The sequence below is a fragment of the Oncorhynchus mykiss genome, chromosome 10 (genome assembly GCF_057628025.1).
Source record: "Oncorhynchus mykiss isolate SJ-2025 chromosome 10, ASM5762802v1, whole genome shotgun sequence".
Classification (NCBI taxonomy): domain Eukaryota; kingdom Metazoa; phylum Chordata; class Actinopteri; order Salmoniformes; family Salmonidae; genus Oncorhynchus; species Oncorhynchus mykiss.
In genome coordinates, this window is record NC_143031.1 from 52838009 (window position 1) to 52865930 (window position 27922).

At 43.4% G+C, this 27922-nt stretch overlaps 3 protein-coding genes across 4 annotated transcripts in view; all 3 read left to right on the forward strand.

Annotated features, from left to right (window-relative positions):
- The first annotated feature begins 1769 nt into the window (after positions 1–1769).
- Positions 1770–6490, forward strand: hinfp (histone H4 transcription factor). Its single transcript, XM_021619006.3, has 9 exons — positions 1770–2355; positions 2572–2798; positions 3065–3176; positions 3401–3553; positions 3680–3757; positions 3874–3994; positions 4223–4361; positions 4595–4719; positions 4964–6490. The coding sequence occupies exons 1-9, from the start codon at positions 2190–2192 to the stop codon at positions 5298–5300; spliced, it is 1458 nt and encodes a 485-aa protein (XP_021474681.2). The 5' UTR covers positions 1770–2189; the 3' UTR covers positions 5301–6490.
- Positions 6491–7292: 802 nt separating this feature from the next.
- LOC149980068 (inactive serine protease PAMR1) lies at positions 7293–11251 on the forward strand. Of its 2 annotated transcripts, XM_090187097.1 has the most exons (4): positions 7293–7481; positions 7717–7881; positions 8488–8655; positions 8993–9315. In XM_090187097.1, exons 1-4 carry the CDS (start codon positions 7391–7393, stop codon positions 9202–9204), a joined length of 636 nt encoding a protein of 211 aa, XP_090043223.1. In that variant the 5' UTR covers positions 7293–7390; the 3' UTR covers positions 9205–9315. The 2 variants fall into 2 exon arrangements, with proteins under 2 accessions (XP_090043223.1, XP_090043222.1); XM_090187096.1 differs by lacking the exons at positions 7293–7481; positions 7717–7881 and adding an exon at positions 9495–11251 and having other exon boundaries at positions 8141–8655; positions 8993–9196.
- A 7382-nt stretch (positions 11252–18633) lies between these two features.
- The window catches only part of abcg4a (ATP binding cassette subfamily G member 4a), a 42937-nt gene continuing 33648 nt past the window's right edge, over positions 18634–27922 (forward strand). Inside the window, exons 1-2 of the mRNA XM_021619008.3 lie at positions 18634–20254; positions 26476–26722. Of these exons, the coding sequence (XP_021474683.2) occupies positions 20207–20254; positions 26476–26722 (295 nt within the window). The 5' untranslated portion in view covers positions 18634–20206. The remainder of the gene's footprint in view (positions 20255–26475; positions 26723–27922) is intronic.

Here is a 27922-nt window from a genome sequence, read left to right on the forward strand (position 1 = left end):
CAAAGTCCCTTTTTGCCATGCAATCCCAAAAAAACAATTTCCACTGCATTTCAGCCCTGCCACAAAAGGACCAGCTGACATCATGTCAGGGATTCTCTCGTTAATACAGGTGTGAGTGTTGATGAGGACAAGGCTGGAGATCACTCTGTCATGCTGATTGAGTTCGAATAACAGACTGGAAGCTTAAAAAGGAGGGTGGTGCTTGGAATCATTGTTATTCCTCTGTCAATCATGGTTACCTGCAAGGAAACACGTACTGTCATCATTGCTTTGCACAAAAAGGGCTTCACAGGCAAGGATATTGCTGCCAGTAAGATTGCACCTAAATCAACCATTTATCGGATCATCAAGAACTTCAAGGAGAGTGGTTCAATTGTTGTGAAGAAGGCTTCAGGGCGCCCAAGAAAGTCCAGCAAGTGCCAGAACCGTCTGCGGGATCGGGGCACCACCAGTACAGAGCTTGCTCAGGAATGGCAGCAGGCAGGTGTGAGTGCATCTGCACGCACAGTGAGGTGAAGACTTTTGGAGGATGGCCTGGTGTCAAGAAGGGCTGCAAAGAAGCCACTTCTCTCCAGGAAAAACATCAGGGACCGACTGATATTCTGAAAAGGGTACAGGGATTGGACTGCTGAGAACTGGGGTAAAGTCATTTTCTCTGATGAATCCCCTTTCCAATTGTTTGGGGCATCCAGAAAAAAGCTTGTCCGGAGAAGACAAGGTGAGCGCTACCATCAGTCCTGTGTCATGCCAACAGTAAAGCATCCTGAGACCATTCATGTGTGGGGTTGCTTCTCAGCCAAGGGAGTGGGCTCACTCACAATTTTGCCTAAGAACACAGCCATGAATAAAGAATGGTACCAACACATCCTCTGAGAGCAACTTCACCCAACCATCCAGGAACAGTTTGTAGATTAACAATGCCTTTTCCAGCATGATGGATGGAGCACCTTGCCATATGGCAAAAATGATAACTAAGAAGCTCGGCGAACAAAACATCGATATTTTGGGTCCATGGCCAGGAAACTCCCCAGACCTTAATCCCATTGAGAACTTGTGGTCAATCCTCAAGAGGCAGGTGGACAAACAAAAACCCACATATTCTGACAAACTCCAAGCATTGATTATGCAAGAATGGGCTGCCATCAGTCAGGATGTGGCCCAGAAGTTAATTGACAGCATGCCAGGGTGGATTGCAGAGGTCTTGAAAAAGAAGGGTCAACACTGCAATTATTGACTCTTTGCATCAACTTCATGTAATTGTCAATAAAAGCCTTTGACACTTATGAAATGTTTGTAATTATACTTCAGTATTCCATAGTAACACCTGACAAAATATCTAAAGATACTGAAGCAGTGAACTTTGTGGAAATTCATATTTGTGTCATTCTCAAAACTTTTGGCCACGACTGTAGTGTCCCCATGACACTGAGCACTGAGCCAATCATGGCGCAACGCTCCGTATTTTCTGCTGGCTTGCCCCACCACCACAGAAAGCACAGAGCTTGGCTGAAACACCTGCATTTTGGAGCTGACTTACTCAAGAAAACAAAAATGGTTTTATTAACTCAATGAAATATGATTTTTTACATGGTTTCCAAACTGATATGTGACATGTATTAATGCCAAAAATATATATTTTATTGCTTAAAATGCCCTGAATGATGGGTCGCCACTGAGTTGGGGGAGGAAACGGGACGGAAGGGGTGTAGTGGAACAGAACTAATGAAGAGAATTTAATGTAGTTAGGCCTTGACTTGCCTTTACACTCCAGTACAGTAGCTGGCGATGTATGCATCTTGAAGGTAGAATGCGACCCGCCAACCCAATTCCAACGAAGAAGAAGGTGAAGATTTCTGATAGGAGCTCTGTAACTCATTGCGAAACATTTGTCCAACAACATCCAGGTTGGGTAGTTCAACTATATATTTGGTTATTCTTTCTAGTCTAAATAATTGAGCAATTCTGTTTTCGATTTTTTGAAAACAGAAATATTTTCTTGCTAGCTACATTACTTTTCAACACGACATCATAACGTTGTTGTCACACGTGGATACTACTACTGCCGTGAGTTAGCTCATTTGCTAATTCCTAGCTTAGCTACCATTTGTTAGCAAGGACATTTTCGTTTTCATAGGTTAGCTTTTTGTGTTAGACACGATCGTTCATGTGAACGTATAGTGTGAGATTCGATGCCTCCTGCAAGCAAACGGACGAGAAAAGAGGACTCACTGCTGGAGTTGGCGTGTGAGTGGGGGTCCTGCCAAGATTCGTTCGATCGGATGCAGGAGTTCTGCGAGCATGTGGAGGGTCACCTCAAGGCGCTGGACATAGAGGACGGGGGAAATTACTCATTTGGTGAGCGGGCAAGGGGAGCATGGATTACTCTCTTTTCACAGCCACTCAGTACCTCCGACGTGGAGTGACGCTCTGTGTGAGAGATACAATGCATAAGAGAGGAAAAGTCTAACCTTAATTTTTATTTGAGATAAAGTAGCTATCAAAGGCGATTGTGGAAGACACTCATGTTGTACAATGCCATATGCATGTATCTTGTTCGTTTTATGTCACTAGAGGAGCACAGCTGTCTATGGAAAGATTGTGGGTTCTGCTCTGTGGAGAGTGCCGAGGAGTTTAAGCGCCACGTCTATTTCCACTGTTACCACACCAAGCTGAAGCAGTGGGGCCAGGGGGTACTCAAGGGCCAGCCCAGCATCGGCACCTGCACCATTGGCCTCCACAACCGCAACATCGTGCCTGACATCACAGACAACTTCATCTGCCTGTGGGAGCAATGTGAGGTGAGACACTGTTGGTGTGGGTTATATCTAGCTTAGATGTGAAGCTTGTGGACAGACAGACATGGCATTAAGCCGGGCATAGACCAGGGACGTGAACAGTCAGGCACGAAACACACACAACTCTTTCATTTAGATGGGCTCAAATCTATTCAAGTGGACCGGTTTAAGCATATCAGTTTAAGTGGTGAAGTTTTCACACATTTGTTGGTCTTAATAAGTTCATTACTATGAGAGTAACATGTTTTTGTGTGTGTGCGCATTTGCAGCAACCCTCCCTTGCTAACCCAGAGTGGTTCTACCGCCATGTGGAGATGCACAGTATGTGTATGGATGTACCCTCTGCTGATAAGGAGCTCTTGGTGCGCTGTGGCTGGAAGGGTGAGTCCACTGACCCTTAACACAGGCTAGTTTACAACTTTTCATGGAGAAGTAGAGGTGTTTGTGTGTTTCAGTTGAAGGATGTGTTTTTTTTTTTATTATTTTGGAATTGAGGGTGGATAAAATAGGTAAAAGCAGGTTATTACTGATTTCATGTGACCTGGAACCATAGTGTAACTGCTACTGAGAGTATCACCTACATATTTTCCCTGGCTTTTCTCCAGACTGCGAGGCCACGTTTAAAGGGCGTTTTAAGCTGCGGGAGCACCTGCGGAGCCACACTGGGGAGAAGGTAGTGGCCTGCCCAATCTGTGGAGGGATGTTTGCCAACAACACCAAGTTCTTTGACCACATCAGACGGCAGACCACCATCGAGGGTGAGAGGGGAAGGTCAGGGGTGGATTGGATTAATGGCGTTGCTAACATTGTGGAGTATAACCCAGTAACAAATTTACTTAATGACTGACTATAACTGTGTGTCTGTGGTCCCTTGTCTCTCCTAGGTCAGAGGTTCCAGTGCTCCCACTGCTCCAAACGCTTTGCAACAGAGAGACTACTGAGGGACCACATGAGGAATCATGGTCAGTCCCTTGAACTCCCTTTGTATTTATATTACACGTTGCTGTCGTTTGATGCCCAGTAATACTGTGCTCTGATCTGTATCTTTTTTTCCTTCTCGCTCCTTCTCTGCTGTTAGTAAATCACTACAAGTGTCCATTGTGTGATATGACCTGCCCATCCCCCTCATCACTGCGGAACCACATAAAGTTCCGCCATAGCAACGAGAAGCCTTACAGCTGTGAATACTGCGAGTACAGGTAGGTTAATAAATTAGGCAAATAGTTAGGTATTGCCCAGGACTCCTGGTCAGTAATATAAGCCAACACCATCCATTTCTGACAGAGATCATGTCCATACTCTATCAATATTATGAAAGTGAATTATATTGAAGGGGTACCTGTTTAGTGTGAGCAAGAGTTAACGATAGTATGGGCAGAACCCATCCTAACCCGTCTTTCCTGTGGTGTGTGTGTATCTCTCCTCAGCTGTAAGAACCTGATCGACCTTCGTAAACACCTGGACACCCACAGCACTGAGCCGGCCTACCGCTGTGACTTCAACAACTGTGACTACACCACACGCTCACTGCACTCCATCAAGAACCACTACAAGAAAGTACATGAGGTGAGTTAGGGATATTTACAAATGTTTATCCTTTTTATACTGCTGCACTGTGCTGGGCTGGCCTGGTCATGCGTCCATCACAGTTGGTGGAAATGTGCTGAAAAGGACAATATGAAGCCAGCCCGGTACGGTTTGTGTCCGCCATGAAAAAACAACTCTATTAATTGTGATCCATTCCAAAACTATGCGTGACCTATTTTCTAAGATGTTTGCTTTTTGTGTTGACGACTCAGGGAGATTTTGTGGCTCGCTACAAGTGTCATGTCTGTGAGCAGTGCTTCACTAGGGGAAACAACCTCACTGCCCACCTCCGTAAGAAGCACCAGTTCAAATGGCCCCCTGGACACCCCCGATTCAGGTACCAACATAGCAAGCGTAACATTTATAGCCAGCATACTAGGACAACCAATTCTAAAGTGCATGTGGTTGAGATTGCATCTAACAGCATGTTTATGTGGAGATGGTTTGTATTAACAAGGCCTCATTCAATGCAAGTAGTTTGACTCCAGAATCATTACTAGGTGAATGAGAAAGTCTTGAGCATCGTTTGGGAATCATTTTGGTCTTGTGGCTAACACCTCCGTCTTCCTTCTCTCTCCCAGGTATAGGGAGCATGAGGATGGCTTCATGCGTCTGCAGCTGATCCGCTATGAGAGTGTGGAGCTGACCGAGCAACTGATGAGAGAGAGACCGGAGGGCCACGAGGGGGAGGGGGAGGACGCTGCCCGGACAGATATCCTGGGGCCTGGGGAGGATGCCAGGGTAGTAGCACACTCCACGGAGGTACAGGTGGAGCTGAGAGGGGTGCTGTTGGAGGGGGAGCAGGAGGAGGGTGTGTTCTATGATTTGACTGGGGGGGACTCGTCTCAGGCAGGGGAGGACACTGTGATCCTGCAGCTACAGGACACTGCTCAGCAGCTGGGCATGCAGGTGGTATAACCACTACAACCCCTCACATAGACATGCTGCTCATCTAATGGCTTGTTCCTCTGAGATACTGAGCAGTGACACAGCACAGAGGCACCAGGACTAAGGGAAGGACGGGAGAGCTTTACCGTTTTTTTTTGCATACCTGTCTACTGAGTATGAGGAGGGGGAACTCTTCAAGGATTCACACATCCTAAATATTGGGATTTAACCAGCAGGACTGGCCTTACCTGCCCTCACTGCAGGGCCCTCACTCCTCATAGCACTCTGTCAGAAGATATGGAGTTGATATTGTGGATGTGATTTCTTGGACTGAAGAGTTGTTTTCCAACGTCTGATCCTCGATTGTTGGAGACCAAGACAGTTGCTATGTTTTGCATTATGAACAACTTTGAGCTGAGCTGAATGGACTTCATAGGTGTATACTATAAAGCAGGATCAATGAGTTAGCCAGCTAGTCTTATATAACTTGTTATAACCGAATGAGTGTGCTCGCATACACCCTTAAATGACCTTTGCTTGAAAAATTAGAAAAAAAGCGACAATAGTACTGTTTGTCTAATCAGAATTAATCTAAGATGACTCAAGACATTTGTAATTAATCTTGATGTTTTTGACAAAGAAATCTTAGTCGTGCAATTTTATATCTAAGATGTTTGGTGAAGTATTTTTCAAAGGAAAAAATTTGCTTGAAAATGAGTCATCTCTCGTTGAATGACAACAGACTATTCAAGAATCCATACTGTTGACCAGTCACAGACAAAGGGGTGTGAGCTTCGGCTCCGAACTTCGGCTTGCCTCCAAAACGTCACAAAATGTCATCTTAATATATGCATAAACTCTGCCAAATTGTTTTGGCTGGGAAGCATGAGGACGCCTTAATTCAGTGTTTTCCAACTCCAGTCCTCGAATACACCCAAACAACGCATAATTTTGTTGCTCTGGAGAATTTCATCTAATTCAACTTATTGAGGGTTTGATGATTAGTTTAATCGGGTGTGCTTGTCCAGGGCTACAACAAAAATGTGTTGAATACAATTGATTCAAGTTAAAATAAAATAACCAGAAAATGAATAGTTATTGCTGGTTGTTTATCTAAGTTAGCTGGCTAACTCATTGACCCTGATTTTTATTATATCTCTCAGCTGTTTGATTTGACATTTGTTTTTTGGTCCTGGGCAATAAACAGATTGTGCTTTTTATTGGCTTGTATCGTATTTTGCATTGCTGTCACTCACCTTTTTAGAGCGTGTATATTTAGTTTGATGCACATTTCAGAACATTGCATGTAGATGTGAACTGATGATTCTCTATCAAGTGAAGCAGAACGTTGTGTATAATACTTATCTATATTTTGCGCTTAATTATCCCACAGAAATGGATTTACTGCGTGTGCGTGCCTGTGTGTGCATGGTGTGAAAGAGAGCATTCTCTGGCCTAGAATCTAATCCACTTAGTGGTGCTCTTGCATCCGGCTTGTTGCCCGTCAGACACTTCCTCCAATGATGGACAAGACTGGCAGACACAGAGAGGCTATGTACAGGACTGAAATAGGATGTTGAGGCTCTTGATTGTTGCCACTCTATTCAACGGCAGAGATGGAATCCATACTTTTTGCTCTAGTCGTGCAGCTATTGCAATGCACTCAAGAAAGCCATTCTTATAACAATATCTTATTTCTCGCCTCCTTTTCTTATACACTACAATTGCACATCCATACAAAACTGTATAATGTACATGAATATATCTGCAACCCATGCTATGGCTCTGTGTAAGCACAGCACATAGTATTATATCTGTGGTAGTAGTGGATGGGTTGTTGTTAGCTGTGTTTAAAAGATTAACCAGTCCTAGGAGCTTAGTGTTAGCAGCACTCACTGTGCTCTGCTTCCTTACTCTGTCGCTATCTCTGGACCCTACTGCAGATAGAGTTCATGCAGAACACCTGAAGACTACTTGGCATGCTTCTGTACCTTTTTATGGAGATTTAAATGGAAGTTTGAGGAGAAACATCCATGCATGCTTTTTCTTTGGTTCAGAACTGAGTTGTTTACCTCTCCTGCTTGTAGAGACTGCTACTGAGGGACAGAAGACAGGCAACCATGAGACTGTACTCACTGCTGCTTCTGCTCCTGGGGTCCTCACACGGGGTATTCGCACAGCTGCCTGAGTTAATGGAGGAGGAAGGTAGCGGTAAGATATTTTACTAGAACATTATTACTCGTGATGGTTATTGAATGAAAGTGCATAACTTTCGTGAGGTTTACCCTTGGTTCAGTACATACATTTGAGTCATTTAGCGGTTTGTCTTATCCAAAGTGACTTAAATCAGCTCCAGGATGTATGTAATCTGATGAAATTGAAATGATTAATTCAGATTTGACAGGTAACTTAGTGTATATTATCTGATGGAACTGATCTGATTCAGGTGTGACAGAGGTGACTCCAGAGCCAGAAACTGTGGATGACACATACTGGTCAGGCACAGCCCCCATCTGTATGGGAGGTTGTAAGGGGAGACACCAGGAACTGAAGAAGGATCGCTGTGGGGACTCTGACTGCTGCTGGTTTGGCTATAAATCCCTCTGCAGAGGTACCACTCCCACATGTAACCTTTATCTGCTTTACCCTGCTCTCTCACTGTAGTGTAGCACATTCATCATCATAATTACATAAAAATTCTATCAAATTGTATTTTCCAACAGGAAATGAATGAATTTTTCAGTACACTGAAATGTATCAAACTAAAATTGGAAATACATTGTACTATCTTTATCTTCTCATACAGTATATTAGTCATTATTCTCTACTTTGCGCATGCTCTGTTTGTCCTGTTTGCTCTTGTTCTGTAGTGTTTGTCCTGTTTGCTCTTGTTCTGTAGTGTTTGTCCTGTTTGCTCTTGTTCTATAGTGTTTGTCCTGTTTGCTCTTGTTCTATAGTGTTTGTCCTGTTTGCTCTTGTTCTATGGTGTTTGTCCTGTTTGCTCTTGTTCTATGGTGTTTGTCCTGTTTGCTCTTGTTCTATGGTGTTTGTCCTGTTTGCTCTTGTTCTATAGTGTTTGTCCTGTTTGCTCTTGTTCTATAGTGTTTGCTCTTGTTCTATGGTGTTTGCTCTTGTTCTATGGTGTTTGCTCTTGTTCTATGGTGTTTGTCCTGTTTGCTCTTGTTCTATGGTGTTTGTTCTGTCCTGTGTGGTTCAGTGAACTGTGGGAGGCCTGATGTGGACTATAACGGGATGGTGTACGGGAACGACTGGTGGGTGGGCTCAGTTGTCCGGTATGCCTGTCGCTCTGGCTTCCTATTGGTGGGGGACCCGGCCCGAGCCTGCCAGTCCAATGGAGGCTGGACCCCCAAACCCTCCTGTCTCAGTGAGTTGCCCATTTTATTCAATAGTGATCAAAGACCCAACTAATTTGTCTCCACTACACGTCACTACTCCCTGTAGGTGTGAAGAATTAGCGTTCGATGTCATTGTGTGAATGTAGCCAGCTCACAGTAGTCTCAGTGAGTAGCCTGTTTGTTCATACAGGCTTATTGATCACCATTAATTTTGCCTTAACACCTCAGGGAACACATTTTAGTACACTCACTATCGTACTATATTAAGTCCTTTACCTTTCTTTCCTTCTCTCACATACACCTCATGTCTCTGCTCCTCCACACCCCATCCCCTCTACCCCTGTCCCCCCTCTCTCCCTGGGCCAGGGGTGTGTCGTCAGGGCCGTGTGGAGATCACTGAGAAGGAGCTAGAAACAGCTACCTGCTCCTCCACCTGTCCCCTTAAGTCCTACATGGGGCCTCTTAAGCAGGGCTGCTACGGCATCGACAACTGCAGGAAGATGAATCCTGACTGGAAGCGCTGGTTCACCCGCTGTGACACGTGCCTGTGTGATTGCCACATTGCCTGTGGTAAGTAGTAAACTTTTACGCCCTTGAGTGGTACAGTCCATTGACTGATGATAGCTAAATAACTGGGCATGTCAACTAGCAGGCAATGAAGTTAAACCAGATTAGCTCATTTCAATGAATGGGTGTGAGTTTGTTGAGTTCTTGATAAATGTGTACTGTAGAGTGTGGTTAATAATTTGTTCACAACGTGTTTATTAAATTTGATATCCAACTTAAGGTAACCCATTCATATTTCACAAGTTCTAAAATCTTTGGCCCACACAACAAACACTTCCCCACAATGTATTTTATCTTTAAGTATCTTTAGGTTAAAAGACGGACACATTCCACTAAAAGAGTGACTAGAATATGTATTCCAAAATCATCACAAGGATATCGGTGGACAGCCTAACATCACAGATCCTCATTGGAATCTCAATCGGAATGCTCGAATCCTCGTCTGACTATTGCTGCTTCATCTGCTGTCAAAAGGAGGATCAAAGGGAAACCTAGCGAGACATCTCTGTGGAACTAACAACAGTCTGTCGTGAGAGACTGTGGTCCTAACCTCAACAACCTCATAGGGTTAACGTATAGAACACAGTGGAGGTAAAGACACTACTTTTCCTCAGTTTCCTAAACAAACTCCCTGACTACATAAAGGACTCATCATGCAGCGTATATTAACAGTTTTGACGATAGAGGGGGAGGCCTCTCCTAGTGTAGAGGTTCTGTTGGGATTAACGAGTTGTCCTTTAGCTCAACCTGCTCATTCAATCTGTCCTGGAACCTAGAATGAGCTAGTTGTTGAGCTGAGACCTTAATCTTGTTACCCACCGCAGCCCAGAGGAGAGTAGAGGTGTCGGTGGAAGTCAGAGAGGAGGACCAGGTTAACTATCTAACAGCATGTTTACTGTACTGCATGTGGGGATAGCTTGGAATACATAATATGCTATGTGTATTTCTAAATGGATGGGGATATACAATATTAACGAAGTGTGTCTTCATTTCTCCTTATGTTACAGCCATTGGTTGGACTGTCTATTGCTTAAGAGTTACCCAGACGTAGATGGTTGTCCAAAGTCAAAGGTGCTTCCTCACTAACAATGTTAGTTGTTGATGATTTGTCATTGTCTTATAAATCCAACTCTGTGTTTAGACCATAGGGATCTAGATTCATTCTATTTTGAATCCATTCTATTTAATTATATTTGTTTATATCAAGAGCTGAGCCTCAGGATATGTTTGTTTTCTTTGTGTTTATAGCAGCCAACTCCTGCAATGAAATGAACATGACCAAGTCAAACATTATTTTGTCTGAGCAATGCTATGCTAACAACTGCTTATTACACACAGAATGGAATAGTGGGAGAACAGAAGAATAAGAGATGATTCATTAAGCACTGTTTTAGACCCGCAAGAACCTGCATCCACTCTGACAGTAGCTCCCAGGAGGTCTGATTGGCCTCATTTCCAGCCACTCAATTCACACGCTTCCAGGGGCAGCTCAAAGTCTGGGTAACTCTTTCTCTGTGAACCTATTAAATGGAGAGCAACAAGTGTAAGTTCATCATGCAACAAGGCAGGATAGGCTATGATGACTGACCATACCGTACAACATTTTGATAAGAGAAATTGACTTTGATTTCTGGAAGTATGTCATTGTCAAATGTATACGAATTAAGCCTGAAAATGTATGATTATACAAGAGATTACATAGACTTCTCTGTCAAATAAAATGTATTTAAATGTGTGTTTAGTGTTAATAATGATGCTAATACTGACCAATGTTCCTTACTTAAAGTCGTGGTCTGGGTCCTCCAGTCTCCTCATGGGCCCCAATAGTACTCCCCCTTCCACCACCGAGCTGGAGTAGACCTGACCACCCAATTCTCCATTGGACAAGCTCACTCTCACACAGACAGCCTGATAGGCACTGCCACCCTCACTGGACCTACAAGATGCAACAAGAACCCAAGATAATGAAGGCTTATTATGACCCTTCAAGTGGGTATGTACTCTCTTTAGTGTTCAATATGAAACCATGATAACCGTAAATTAAAAGACAAGTAATAGCATTATGTAGTGACAGTTTAATGTGTACGCTGACATTTACTTTCATATTCAATCAACCGACATGAGCAATACTGTTTGCAGGACATGACCTACAGCAACACAATATATAGATGTGAATGTGGCACTATAGCTGTAATATCTCAGAGCACCCAATAAATATAATTGGAACTCACCTCCCTGTGCGAGTGTCCCCAGTATCAACAGCTGCAGAAGAGCCACAGAGAGGAGAGTTGTAAGTCCTGGTGCCATTATGATGATGCTACCTGCGTCTCAAATCCAGATGTCTCTTGCTTTGTCACACACAAGAGCACTTCTTCAACTGTACCTGACCCCAGTGATCCCCGTTTGAGCACATTCCATCCCCATGTTGCCATGGTTTATGTTTCTTATTTATCCATTCAGCAAAAGGCATTGTGGAATAAGGTCGGCATGCTCTTTAAGAACACACACGTATGACAAATCAAGACTGCGCCTAAGAAAATGGCTTTTCTTTCAAATGTTCCCTTTTGCTCCATTTAAGAACTTATTTTCACAAGGCCATTCTTCAAGCATATTGTGAATAGAAAGTGATGTGTTAGCTTGTCATTGATATAATAAAGCAGAAATCTGCATTGACGTTGAGTAATGATCTATCTTCGCCCTCTGATCCTGTGTTCCCTCAGGTGGCATGGTGAAATATGAGGTGAATACAATATAAAGGTAAAGAGCCTGGAGACAGTGGACACTAAGTGGACTTAATCCTTCCTCAGATATAACCTCGGGGAGCTTTATGCTCTATTCTAATGCATTAATATCCTTATTTAAATGAGCAGTTTTCTGAAGGCTTTGCAATGACTGTATTGTTGAAACATGTTTTTCTGCAGTTTTCCAGAATCCAGAGTTTCAATACTGGCCACAACATGATATATTATTGTTAAAGCTTTTCCTAGCATTGCTGTGTTGTGCTCAATGTCAACAATCTCAAAATAACCAATGACTGTGTTAATATCTATAATAACCACATGGTGTTGCTGCAGTCCCAACACCAAAACATTAAAGGCTTGGAAACTGGTGCAACACAGTTTCTTAGTTATTTTTTATCGCTTGGTACTATTTTCACATGTATGGTGAATTTTCAAAACTCTTAGGACAAAACTCCAAACTTATAACATTTGTAACGCAGCCAGTCTTATGTTCAAAAGCTTCCATTGTGCATTCATTTTATGGGGGGAGACATACCACACAACCATTGAGCCACAATATAATCCTTCTGTGAAATACATTGGTTTAATCACCAAAACACAACACAATGACTAATTATTTTAACAACCATTAATGTAATAGCAAAAAATATAAGATACCTTTGAATGTATGTAGTATGCTACAGTACTGTAAATTACAGTACGTTACACTGTTTTCACATTAGGCAATGTACTTGCACTACCCATTTTAAAATTGACTGAACATCACATTTCCATTTCTATCCCAGGGGTGATCATTGAAGACATCTTTCACAATGTAATCAAATGAAACACAATGTTTAGCAGGTGCTAGTTTTCATCAAACCTGTCTTGAGCATCCTCATTTTTCATGCACCTGGGGAAAAACCTTTTGGCATGGCGACACCAAGCCTCACATAGGTCTGGGTGAAAATCATTGCATTCCTCATCCATGGCCTGAAGGAGAGTGGTACGCTTATGGGGATGGCAGTCATACATCTTACATCTATATTGTATTTTACATTATTGTATGGTACTTATGTATTGGGGTCACATACCAAAATGTGGAGTGTTGTCACTTTGGATATAAGTGTCTGTTACGTAAAATGGAATATACTGTATTATGGTACTGTACTGTAGTACTGAGTACTGTATTGGCCAATGCAATTTTAGTAAAGTGGCGTGAGCACTTAAAAAAAAAAAAATGTAACACCTCAGCAGCTTAATTTTGGATACATGAAAACCTACGTAATATTGAGTTGCACCCACTTTTGCCTTCAGAACAGTTTCAATCCTTTGGGCATGGACTCTACAAGGTGTCAAGCGTTCCACAGGGATGCCGGCCCATGTTGACTCCAATCCTTCCCACAGTTGTCAAGTTGGCTGCGTGTCCTTTGTGTGATGGACCATTCTTGATACACACAGGAAACTGTTGAGCGTGAATCCTAGCAGCGTTGCAGTTTTTGACATACTCCAAACCAGTGCGCCTGGTACTTACTACCATACCCCTTTCGAAGGCACTAAGTATCCAGACCCATTGACTTTTTCCACATTTTCTTAAGTTAGAGTTATTCCAAAATGTATTTTTTTCATCCTCAGCAATCTACACACAAGACCCCATTATGACAAAGTGAAAAAATGGAAATACCTTAAGTATTCAGACCCTTTGCAATGAGACTTAAAATTGAGCTCAGGTGCATCCTGTTTCCATTAATCATCCTTGATGTTTCTACAACTTGATTGGAGTCCACCTGTGGTAAATTCAATTGATTGGACATGGTTTGGAAAGGCACACACCTGTCTATATAAGGTTGACTGTGCATGTCAGAGCAAAAACCAAGCCATGGGGTAGATGGAATTGTCTGTAGAGCTCCAAGAAAGGATTGTGTCGAGGCACTTATCTGGGGAAGGGTACCAAAACATTTCTGTAGCATTGAATGTCCCCAAGAACAGTGGCATCCATCATTCTTAAATGGAAGAAGTTTGGAACCACCAAGACTCTTCCTAGAGCTAGCTGCCCAGCCAAACTGAGCAATCGGGGGAGATGGGCCTTGGTCAGGGAGGACAAGCATCTCTGCAGCACTCCACCAATCGGGCCTTTATGGTAGAGTGGCCAGACAGAAACCACTCCTCGGTAAAAGGCACGTGACAAACCGCTTGGAGTTTTCCAAAAGGCACCTAGACTCTCAGATCATGAGAAACAAGATTCTCTAGTCTGATGAAACCAAGATTGAACTCTTTGGCCTGAATACCAAGCGTCACATCTGGAGGAAACCTGGCACCATCCCTACGGGGAAACATGGCGGTTTTTCAGGGACTGCGTGACTAGTCAGGATCGAAGAAAAGATGAATGGAGCAAAGTACAGAGCGATCCTTGATGAAAACCTGCTCCAAAGAGCTCAGGACCTCAGACTGGGGTGAAGGTTCACCTTGCAACAGGACAACGATGCTAAGCACACAGCCAAGACAACGCAGGAGTGGCTGCGGGACAAGTCTCTGAATGTCCTTGAGTGGCCCAGCCAGAGCCCGGACTTGAACCCGATAGAACAGCTCTGTAGAGACCTGAAAATAGCTGTGCTTCAACGCTCCCCATCCAACCTGACAGAGCTTGAGAGGATATGCAGAGAAGAATAGGAGAAACTCCCTCAAATACAGGTGTGCCAAGCTTGTAGCGTCATACCCAAGCGCGAACCACTGCTTTTAATCAGGGCAAGGTGACCGGAAACATGACTGAATACAAACAGTGTAACTATTCCCTCCGCAAGGCAATCAAACAAGCTAAGCGTCAGTATAGAGACAAAGTAGAGTCGCAATTCAACGGCTCAGACACAAAAGGTATGTGGCAGGGTCTACAGTCAATCACGGATTACAAAAAGAAAACCAGCCCCGTCACGGACCAGGATGTCTTGCTCCCAGGCAGACTAAATAACTTTTTTGCCCGCTTTGAAGACAATACAGTGCCACTGACACGGCCTGCTACCAAAACATGCGGACTCTCCTTCACTGCAGCCGACGTGAGTAAAACATTTAAACGTGTTAACCCTCGCAAGGCTGCAGGCCCAGACGGCATCCCCAGCCGCGCCCTCAGAGCATGCGCAGACAAGCTGGCTGGTGTGTTTACGGACATATTCAATCAATCCTTATCCCAGTCTGCTGTTCCCACATGCTTCAAGAGGGCCACCATTGTTCTTGTTCCCAAGAAAGCTAAGGTAACTGAGCTAAACGACTACCGCCCCGTAGCACTCACTTCCGTCATCATGAAGTGCTTTGAGAGACTAGTCAAGGACCATATCACCTCCACCCTACCTGACACCCTAGACCCACTCCAATTTGCTTACCGCCCGAATAGGTCCACAGACGATGCAATCTCAACCACACTGCACACTGCCCTAACCCATCTGGACAAGAGGAATACCTATGTGAGAATGCTGTTCATCGACTACAGCTCAGCATTTAACACCATAGTACCCTCCAAACTCGTCATCAAGCTCGAGACCCTGGGTCTCGACCCCGCCCTGTGCAACTGGGTACTGGACTTCCTGACGGGCCGCCCCCAGGTGGTGAGGGTAGGTAACAACATCTCCACCCCGCTGATCCTCAACACTGGGGCCCCACATGGGTGCGTTCTGAGCCCTCTCCTGTACTCCCTGTTCACCCACGACTACGTGACCACGCACGCCTCCAACTCAATCATCAAGTTTGCAGATGACACTACAGTGGTAGGCTTGATTACCAACAACGACGAGACGGCCCTCCGGCGAGGAGGTGAGGGCCCTCGGAGTGTGGTGTCTGGAAAATAACCTCACACTCAACGTCAACAAAACTAAGGAGATGATTGTGGACTTCAGGAAACAGCAGAGGGAGCACCCCCCTATCCACATCGATGGGACAGTAGTGGAGAGGGTAGTAAGTTTTAAGTTCCTCGGCGTACACATCACGGACAAACTGAATTGGTCCACCCACACAGACAGCATCGTGAAGAAGGTGCAGTGTGTTGGCAGCAGCCACTCAGTGTTAGTGGTGGCTGTTTAACAGTCTGATGGCCTTGAGATAGAAGCTGTTTTTCAGTCTCTCGGTCCCAGCTTTGATGCACCTGTACTGACCTCACCTTCTGGATGATAGCGGGGTGAACAGGCAGTGGCTCGGGTGGTTGATGTCCTTGATGATCTTTATGGCCTTCCTGTGACATCGGGTGGTGTAGGTGTCCTGGAGGGCAGGTAGTTTGCCCCCGGTGATGCGTTGTGCAGACCTCACTACCCTCTGGAGAGCCTTACGGTTGAGGGCGGTGCAGTTGCCATACCAGGCGGTGATACAGCCCGCCAGGATGCTCTCGATTGTGCATCTGTAGAAGTTTGTGAGTGCTTTTGGTGACAAGCCGAATTTCTTCAGCCTCCTGAGGTTGAAGAGGCGCTGCTGCGCCTTCTTCACGATGCTGTCTGTGTGAGTGGACCAATTCAGTTTGTCTGTGATGTGTATGCCGAGGAACTTAAAACTTGCTACCCTCTCCACTACTGTTCCATCGATGTGGATAGGGGGGTGTTCCCTCTGCTGTTTCCTGAAGTCCACAATCATCTCCTTAGTTTTGTTGACGTTGAGTGTGAGGTTATTTTCCTGACACCACACTCCGAGGGCCCTCACCTCCTCCCTGTAGGCCGTCTCGTCGTTGTTGGTAATCAAGCCTACCACTGTTGTGTCGTCCGCAAACTTGATGATTGAGTTGGAGGCGTGCGTGGCCACGCAGTCGTGGGTGAACAGGGAGTACAGGAGAGGGCTCAGAACGCACCCTTGTGGGGCCCCAGTGTTGAGGATCAGCGGGGAGGAGATGTTGTTGCCTACCCTCACCACCTGGGGGCGGCCCGTCAGGAAGTCCAGTACCCAGTTGCACAGGGCGGGGTCGAGACCCAGGGTCTCGAGCTTGATGACGAGCTTGGAGGGTACTATGGTGTTGAATGCCGAGCTGTAGTCGATGAACAGCGTTCTCACATAGGTATTCCTCTTGTCCAGATGGGTTAGGGCAGTGTGCAGTGTGGTTGAGATTTCATCGTCTGTGGACCTATTTGGGCGGTAAGCAAATTGGAGTGGGTCTAGGGTGTCAGGTAGGGTGGAGGTGATATGGTCCTTGACTAGTCTCTCAAAGCACTTCATGATGACGGATGTGAGTGCTACGGGGCGGTAGTCGTTTAGCTCAGTTACCTTAGCTTTCTTGGGAACAGGAACAATGGTGGCCCTCTTGAAGCATGTGGGAACAGCAGACTGGTATAGGGATTGATTGAATATGTCCGTAAACACACCGGCCAGCTGGTCTGCGCATGCTCTGAGGGCGCGGCTGGGGATGCCGTCTGGGCCTGCAGCCTTGCGAGGGTTAACACGTTTAAATGTCTTACTCACCTCGGCTGCAGTGAAGGAGAGACCGCATGTTTTCGTTGCAGGCCGTGTCAGTGGCACTGTATTGTCCTCAAAGCGGGCAAAAAAGTTATTTAGTCTGCCTGGGAGCAAGACATCCTGGTCCGTGACTGGGCTGGATTTCTTCCTGTAGTCCGTGATTGACTGTAGTGTTATTGTGTGTAGATTGAGGGGGGAAAAAGACAATTTCATAAATTTTAGAACAAGGCTGTAACCTACCAAAATATGGAAAAAGTCAAGGGGTTCGAATACTTTCCGAAGGCACTGTAAGTGTTTTGTCTTGCCCATTCAACCTCTGAGTAGCGCACATATGCAATCCATGTCTCAATTGTCTCCAGGTTTAAAAATCATTATTTAACCGGTCTCCTCCCCTTCATCTACACTGATTTGAAGTGGATGTAGGTGACATCAATAAGGGATCATAGCTTTTACCTAATCAGTCATAGAAAGAACACTGTCTTTTGAACACTCGGTGTATTGGGGATGCATTTATTATTTGTTTTGGACTTTCTGGATGATTTGGATGTTGTATTACTGCATTGTAGAGGGGCTAGAAACAGAAGCATTTCACTGCAACTGCTGTAACGTCAGCTAATCTGTGTACGCAACCAATAAACTTTTATTTGATTTGTTACATACAGAACATCTGTTGTATATAGTATATCTTGTCTATTAGGTTTTTTTTTTTAACTTACTGTGAAGTAAAGTCATAATCATAGAAGTACATTCAAGTACGTGTACATATTTTTCATGTTTCTATTTCAGACATTTTCATTATTTAACTCTCAATCTGTAGAAATATGTACATGTAAAATCTATAGGTTTACCAAAAGTTGAAGTGATCTTCAATTAAGAGCAGTCAGATTAAGTAATGGTGAAATGTCTTAACAAAAGAGAGAATCATATCAAAAGTAATATGAGCATTGCATTGTGAAAGGCAATTACTTTATATTAACATGTACTGCAATGTCAAACATGTATTTCTAGATAACACTGATTAGGTTTGGTGAAAAAAGTGACTGATTTAGTGCAATGTCCTTAGTCAATTTATACTGTCCTTAGTTTCAAAACAATTGCCTTTTTGATAATCTGTTTTAAGCTTTCTACTAAGAGTTTTGACAATGTACCACATACTTGTGAAAACTGCACCAACGCTATAAAAAAACGGTATTATGAAATCGTTCCTATGCAAATGTAAGGAGTGCATCTTTATAGGTCAGCTGTTCCATATGAATATATTCATCTTAGACCAATTACTGACTATCTATGATGCACAAAGTCACAGCAAATTACACCAGCAGAGGGGAGTAGGCCTAGTATTTTCTTAAACAAAAATGTCTAGAATGGTTATTCATTGTATTTATATTTTCTTATTTAATTATAGGGCTATTGTACGGAATAACTGCAATTGCAGCCATTACTCTTATCATTGGACTTAGTTACACAATGATAATTGTGATGGTCCACTATCTATTTAAACAGGCTAACCATTTAAAGACGAATAAGACCGTAATGTACTTTATCCCCGCTCAAGACGAGCATGACATAATTGCTTATTTATGGTACCTTATGAGGTAGGCTAATATTCAACGTTGGCTGGCGAAAAAAAACACAGACCAAATATGTTTTGGTTTCTTCCCACGGAGTGATTTTTAGGGCGTTATTTGAACGGTAGTAACCCCGATTGTTTCACCGAAAATAACCCGGGCACTGCAGCATCAGCACCAGACAGATGCGCAGGTGCGGTCTTTAAAGAGACCGCGCGCGGATAAATTCACATCGGTGGGTGCATTCGATAGCCCACAACCTACGTTTGTATTGCTTACATCACTAAGATGAAATAAACAAACAATGGATTGGTGTATCGACTTTTCAATCGGATTTTTTTGTAGCTATGGGCAACACACCGGCATAGGCTACGACGTGGTCGTCAATGCTTATAGGCTATGTGCCAAATCATTCCAAATCGTTATGCCCAATAAGGAATAGTAAAAATAGTGCGTATGTTTGTAATTGCACAAATATTCAAGTATTATTATGCTGTGTTATATGTTAATCGCATTTCTAAACTACTGTTGGCACCCCATAATACAACTTTGTGTGGGGTCTATCAAAGCTTTTTGATTTTATTCAGGTGAAAACCCATAAGCCCGATCCATATGTGTCCTACACATAAAACACAATAATCACATCATCATGGCTCTTTAAAGCATTCAGCCTGGGCTTCCTGTGGACTATCTCCTCGCAAAACCTGCCAGTAACGCCCTGAAACACCGACGACGGGCGTGCCAGAGAGGCACTGACCGGCAAGATAACGGTACTGCGTGCTATTGAGCTACTGCAGCAAGCCAGAAGAGGACGTGGAGACTAGACGGGGGAAAGAAAATATAATCAACACCGCGGCAAGGACGTTTGTGAGATAGGTATTCTGGATATGGGAATTAAATAAGTAAAACACATCTGATTTAGCCTATAACCTTTCAGAAATCGAACGCACTCCTGATTGATTGACTAAAGATGCAGCATTTGTTGAATTATTAATCTCTGACAATCATCATACCACACTTGTTCCGGCCAGAAGGGGGATTTGATAATTTCGACAATAATTGCGGTAGATATTGTGTGCAGGACGTTATGTAGCCTAGCAAGCACCGAGTGATCTTTTTTGGGGGGGGGAAACATCGTTTCCTCATCCTTCTCCATCGTAACCGCCGTAACCGAACCGAACATTCATGGAGCCTGGAACACAGTGACGATCTTTGCCTGGCACCGGACTGACTCGTTGGGCACCATCTCTTGTTGCTGGGTCTGCTGTTTCATTGTAAAGGGATGAACTGAGCAGTGCTCTTCATAAATGGGAACGGAGTGCTCTATTGTTGGTCAAGTCAACACTCAAGAAAAAGTATGTTGGATTAATTAATGCATCATTTGTAAATGTTTCATAATGTGAAGAATTTAAAATGAGCTGTTTATATTTGTGTGTATTGTGTTTGTGCTTGCATGTAGGCCTGTGTGTGTTCGTGGAATAGAAATCTATTTCAGATAATGCATGTATTAGTGATGTAATGCATGGAACAGCATGGGACAACCTCTCTTCTTTCACTCCATCCACCCTCCTGCCAAACACCTCAGGATTGTACAGTATGTTCATATTAGCCCATGTACAGCACAGCCATATTTAGGTTTAGCCTTTTGTTCTTGTGGAGAGGTAGAGAGCTCAAAGAACACAGATTCAATAGATGGTTTAATGTTTACATCATCATGGGGAACATAGTAACAGGTGCCTCTGAAAGAGAGAACCTGTGCCACTTCTTTAGGCTATTACCAAGTAATTACTCATTAGGACAGACAAGCACTGGATTCCTTACTGCCAGCAATGTATCAGCTAAGGCTACAGACGAAAGACATTAACCATATGTCTTTAGATGTGACACCTTATTACCTCCCAATTCCATCACGTGGCCAGGCGGCAGGGCAATGCATGAGAGAGGTAAGAACAGGGCAGCCTTCACCTCACAGAGAGAGACCCCATTATGGTCTGCCAGGCTGCGTCCATATTGGCACCCTATTCCTTTTATAGTGCACTACTTGGGAAAGGGTGCCATCTGGGATACACAGGTTCTGTTGGGATGAACCAGCTATGGTTCGTTGGGGTTCTGCAGAGCATAATGTGATAATAGGGTTCTGATAAAAAAAGTTGTACACTATATAGGAAACATGGATACAAATTGTTTTGTAAAAATGCTGAGTCCATTGGTTTGTCAGGGATCTGTATAGGTCTTAAAGCAGTGTGCTAGTGGCTTCTAGATCTTAAAGCAGTGTTCTAATGGTCGGTCGAGTTCTAGGGCTTAAAGCAGTGTTCTGTCGGTTGGGTTCTAGTGCTTAAAGCAGTGTTCTAATGGTCGGTTGAGTTCTAGGGCTTAAAGCAGTGTTCTAATGGTCGGTCAAGTTCTAGGGCTTAAAGCAGTGTTCTAATGGTCGGTCGAGTTCTAGGGCTTAAAGCAGTGTTCTAATGGTCGGTCGAGTTCTAGGGCTTAAAGCAGTGTTCTAATGGTCGGTCGAGTTCTAGGGCTTAAAGCAGTGTTCTAATGGTCGGTCGAGTTCTAGGGCTTAAAGCAGCGTGTTAATGGTCAGTCGGGTTCTAGGGCTTAAAGCAGTGTTCTAATGGTCGGTCGAGTTCTAGGGCTTAAAGCAGTGTTCTAATGGTCGGTCGAGTTATAGGGCTTAAAGCAGTGTGCTAGTGGTCGGACGGGTTATAGTGCTTAAAGCAGTGTGCTAATTGAAGTTCACTAATGGAATGTCAATCAATAGATGTAAGGTTTGAGCCATGCTAAACAGAATTGATACTTTACAGTAGGCCTATAACAGCACCACACAATGCAGATTGGAGTTTTCTTTATTACATCTGTTTTAAGGGCAACTCTACCTTCAGGGAAGAAACTGGTGTGATACAGTGTTGACTCCTTGCAAGTTTTGCTCTGAGATATGTTAGCTTTAATTAGACTTGGTCTATGTAGCTGATGCTACATTGTATCATTGTACACTGCTGCACTGCTGTGTATCATTTCAACTACAGTTGAAGTCGGATGTTTACATACACTTAGGTTGGAGTCATTAAAACTTGTTTTTCAACCACTCCACAAATTTCTTGTTAACAAACTATAGTTTTGGCAAGTCAGTTAGGACATCCACTTTGTGCATGACACAAGTAATTTTTCCAACAATTGTTTACAGACAGATTATTTCACTTATAATTCACTGTATCACAATTCCAGTGGGTCAGAAGTTTACATACACTAAGTTGACTGTGCCTTTAAACAGCTTGGAAAATTACAGAAAAAGATGTCATGGCTTTAGAAGCTTATGATAGGCTAATTGACATAATGTGAGACAATTGGGGGTGTACCTGTGGATGTATTTCAAGGTCTACCTTCAAACTCAGTGCCTCTTTGCTTGACATCATGGGAAAATCAAAAGAAATCAGCAAAGATCACAGAAAAAAACATTGTAGACCTCCACAAGTCTGGTTCATTCTTGGGAGCAATTTCCAAACACCTGAAGGTACCACATTCATCTGTACAAATAATAGTACACAAGTATAAACACCATGGTGCGAAAAGTGCAAATCAATTCCAGAACAACAGCAAAGGACCGTGTGAAGATGCTGGAGGAAACAGGTACAAAAGTATCTACAGACTGCAACTGTATGTGGCAGCTTAGGCCTATGCGACTTCCTATTGACTTGATACAAAATAACACACTTCAAACTACCTCTAATATCTTGTCAAGTATACGTCCATTGCTTGTAATTGTGCTTTCTCCCACTGCAACTTATTATAAAGCTCGTTGTGGATAAATCAAGCTGTCTGAAGCTAGGCAGTCATAAGGGGCTGCAGCCAGCCGCACCTACAGTATACTCTGATGACTCACTGACTGGGCCTTTACATATTGTAACAGGACTAGGTGTTGAGCAAATAAATTGCTGCATTTCTACCTCCTAACCCATTGAGAAACCTGAACCTGCAGAAAGACGGTACTTTACAGGTAAAGCCCCATGTCTGTATTCGGAAAGTATTCCGACTCCTTGACTTTTTCCAACTTTTGTTATGTTACAGCCTTATTCTAAAATTAATAAAATATTTTTTACCCCTCATCAATCAACACACAATACCCCATAATGACAAAGCGAAAATTGATTTTAGGATTTTTTTTTGCAAATGTATTAAAAATAAAAAACCTTATTTACATAACTATTCAGACACTTTGCTATGAGACTCGAAATTGAGTTCAGGTGCATCCTGATTCTTTTGATCATCTTTGACATGTTTCTACAACGTGATTGGAGTCCACCTGTGGTAAATTCAATTGATTGGACATGATTTGGAAAGGCTGTCGATATAAGGTCCCACAGTTGACAGTGCACGTCAGAGCTAAAACCGAGCCATGAATTCAAAGGAATTGCCCATAGCTCTCCAACACATTATTGTGTCGAGGCCCAGATCTGGGGAAGGGTACCAAAACATTTCTGCAGCATTGAACGTCCCCAAGAACACAGTGGCCTCCATCATTCTTAAATGGAAGAAGTTTGGAACCACCAATACTCTTCCTAGAGCTGGCTGCCTGGCCGAACTGAGCAATTGTTGAAGAAGGGCCTAGGTCAGGGAGTTGACCAAGAACCCAATGGTCACTCTGACAGAGCTCCAGAGCTCCTCTGTGGAGATGGGAGAAACTTCCCGAAGGACAACCATCTCTGCAGCACTCCACCAATCAGACCTTTATGGTAGAGTGACCAGATGGAAGCCACTCCTCAGTAAAAGGCACATGACAGCCGGCTTGGAGTTTCCCAAAAGGCACCGAAAGGACTGTCGGACCATGAGAAACAAGATTCTCTGGTTTGATGAATCCAAGCTTGAACTCTTTGGCCTGAATGTCAAGCGTCACATCTGGAGGAAACCTGGCACCATCCCTACGGTGAAGCATGGTGGTGGCAGCATCATGTTGTGGGGATTTTTTTCAATGGCAGGGATTGGGAGACTAGTCAGGATCGAGTGAAAGATGAACGGAGCAAAGTACAGAGAGATGCTTTATGAAAACCTTCACCAGAGAGCTCAGGACCTCAGACTGGGGTGAAGGTTCACCTTCCAACAGGACAACGATCCTAAGCACATGGCCAAGGCAACGCAGGAGTGGCTTTGGGAAATGTCTCAATGTCCTTGAGTGGCCAAGCACGAGCCTGGACTTGAACTCGATCGAACATCTCTGGAGAGACTTGAAAATATCTGTGCAGCGACGCTCCCCATCCAACCTGACAGATTTTGAGAGGATCTGCAGAGAATAATGGGAGAAACTCCCCAAATACAAGCTTGTAGCGTCATACCCAAGAAGACACAAGGCTGTAATCGCTGCCAAAGGGGCTTCAAAAAAGTACTAAGTAAAGGGTCTGAATACTTATGTAAATGTGATATTTCCATTTTTATTAGTAATACAGTTTAAACATTTCAAAAAGCCTGTTTTTGAGTCGTCATTATGGGGTATTGTGTGTAGATTGATGAGGGGGAAAAAATTATTTAATCAATTTTAGAATAAGCCTGTAACATAAATTGTGGAAACAGTCAAGGGGTCTGAGTACTTTCCGAATGCACTGTAGTGTACTGTATATTATGACTGCCTAGCTATGAGCTTCAGACAGCTTGAGTAGAACGTTCAGTCTTCCAAAAAAACATTAACAAAAATATTGTGACAATGTGCAACCCATAAATAGTGTTGTGTTGCTCTGCCTGCCTGCCTTTCATGCTGTAGTAGGGAAACCAAGTCCCCCCTAGAATAATTCATAGGAGCTAGAATCAATAGAGCAGGTTTGATATGCGAGTTGCAAAACAAGGGAAGCAGAACAAAACAGACAGGTGTCGTGTTCCAACCAACCTTCGATAGGAAGGACTCAGATTTTGTACCCCAGAAAAGTTTTATTTTTGTGGTGTGGTAAGCGTAGGTGTACAGGTAGTATAACGTGTGTGTGTGAAAGCTAATGTGAAATATTGGTGTATTTCCTCTTAATTGGCTTGTGTTGCCCAGGCCAGAGTGAGTGGGGAGTCAGGATTCGAGCAGTGGGGGAGGGGGGATACTCCATGTAGGCCAGGAGGTTTCTCGTGAATTAGCCATTTCAGCACTATAAGGCTCTGCTAGTCTGTAACCAAATCCTCCACTCCTCGTACCGTCCGGGAATAAGATCCCCCACATCCAGCCTGTCTATGCTGTGGACCTAATAAAACCTCTTACAACGTTATACAACTAGACCAAATCTGTGTCCCAAATGGACCCCTATTCCCTATAGGCCTCTTGTAAAAATAGTGCACTATATAGGGAATAGGGTGTGATTTGGGACGTCTATAGCCCTAATCACATTAGCACCGCCAAAACCGTCGGACCTCTAAGAGCTTGTCTAGCATGTCTGTAATCACTACAACACTGTTTCCACTGTCTCATCATCGCTGTTCACAGCTTTATATAGAGCAACACCATCCCTACATTACAAACTGATTGTCCAGGTCATGTCCTTATGGAGTAGGCCTGGCAGAGTTTGTTTTTGACAGTCAATCAATGTCAGTTTGTCAAGTCATCATTCACTCAATTGCTTGATAATCTATCACTTTCATTACATTTCAATACTCAAACCTCCAAGCCCATGGCAGAGAATTGGGTTTATTTATATCCCATGGTATGATAACATAACATGGATCTATTCTGCCCCATTTGCTTTGGGATTTAACAGAATATCCAGCAAACCAAAATTGTTTCTGTGAAAGTTCACAGAACATTTGGTAGGTCGCAGCAAATGTTCTCATAACACATATACTGTCCTGTCATGCTTATGACTATAGAATATTTGTATAGAACATTTGTCTGGTGTTGCAAGAACTTTCCTAGAACCCAGAATGTTTCATTAGGTTGTTGGAACAGTCTGGTGAGAACATTGTGGGGACATCCTTAAAGGCATGTTCCCAAAACACAAATACTGTCCAGTTGTGTGGATGATTCTACATTGTTTCTTCTATAGTGTAAAAAATAGTCACCTGATGTTGCAAGAACATTCCTAGAACACATTTCTTCTGTCTTTTGTGTTTTCGGAACATATATTTTGGGATCTCCATTCTGGGAATGTTCTTGCAACAAGAGGTGAATGTTTTATACAAACGTTGTATACGTTGTCATCAGCATGACTGGAAAGTTTTTGCTTTAAGAGAACATTTTCCGCAACCTCACAAATGTTCTGGGAACTTTCACAGAACCAATTTTGGTTTGCTGAGAAAACATGACTGTTATTATATTTTCTGGAAACCTAATAGCTTTTGGGGAATGTTCTGTGGTGGTTGTTACAGATGTTGTGCACAACATTTTAGTGAATGTTAGAAGAATATTCCAAGGATATTTCCTAATGTTAGATAAAACTCTAACTAGAACTTAATGGGAATTGTAGGCAATGTTCTGGGAATTTTCCCAGTTTGCTGGGTAACCTACTTGTAGAATCTCATCTCATATACACACTCATCACAATAATAACATGTGTAATAATTACATGATATCTGTAGTATTAAAGTAACTGACAGTTTCCCCCCTCTTTTCCAGTCTGTTAGTATGGCTGAGAGGACGTTAGAGACGTCTGTCTCTGTCAGCATCCCCATGGAGGAGACCAAACTCCCTGGGGGTGTGGGTGTGCCCACGGAGGCCCCGCTGCTCACCCACCTAAAGAAAGTGGAGAACCACATTACGGAGGCCCAGCGGTTCTCCCACCTGCCTCGGCGCTCTGCTGTGGACATAGAGTTCACTGAGCTGTCATACACCATCAGAGAGGGCCCCTGCTGGAGGAGGAGAGGTACTGCAGCCCACACACCACCCAGACATTATGCACCACCCCTACACCGCACATACTAAAGATAGATAGGTAGCTGAGCTATACATCCACCCATACACCACCCCTACAAAAACAATACAACAGGGTCATATTTGTTAGGGCGCACTATAGCAAAATGTCTTCCAGACTCTTATTGGACAAGTTCAGATAGTCCCTCCCTGTTTCAGTCAGTTTTCTTTCATTTGATCCCTAATGAACATGACCCTGATAACATCACAGAGCATAATGGCCAAGTAATGAGAATCTTTATTTGGTGATGGCTGTATTTATCATATAGATTAATTTATGTATCTACAGTTGAAGTCTAAAGTCTAAAAGTATAAAGATTACATACACTTTAGCTTAATACATTTAAACTCAGTTTTTCACAATTCCTGACATTTAATCCTAGTGAAAAATCAATTTTACGTCAGTTAGGATCACCACTTTATTTTAAGAATGTCAGAATAATAGTAGAGGGAATTTTTTATTTCAGCTTTCATCACATTCCCAGTGGGTCAAAAGTTTACATACACTCAATTAGTATTTGGTAGCATTACCTTTAAATTGTTTAATGTGGGTCAAACTTTTCGGTGTAGCCTTCCACAAGTTTCCACAATAAGTTTGGTGAATTTTGGCTCATTCCTCTTGACAGAGCTGGTGTAATTGAGTCAGGTTTGTAGACCTCCTTGCTCGCACACGCCTTTTCAGTTCTGCCCACAAATGTTCTTTGGGATTGAGGTCAGGTCTTTGTGATGACCACTCCAATACCTTGACTTTGTTGTCCTTAAGCCATTTTGCCACAACTTTGGAAGTATGCTTGGGGTCATTGTCCATCTGGAAGACCCATTTGCGACCAAGCTTTAACTTCCTGACTGATGTCTTGAGATGTTGCTTCAATATATCCACATAATTTTCCTGCCTCATGATACCATCTATTTTGTGAAGTGCACCAGCCCCTACTGCAGCAAAGCACCCCCACAACATGATGCTGCCACCCCCATGCTTCACGGTTGGGATGGTGTTCTTCGGCTTGCAAGCCTACCCCTTTTCCCCCCAAACATAACGATGGTCATTATGGCCAAACAGGTCTATTTTTGTTTCATCAGACCAGAGGACGTTTCTCCAAAAAGTACCATCTTTGTCCCCATGTGCAGTTGCAAACCTTAGTCTGGCTTTTTT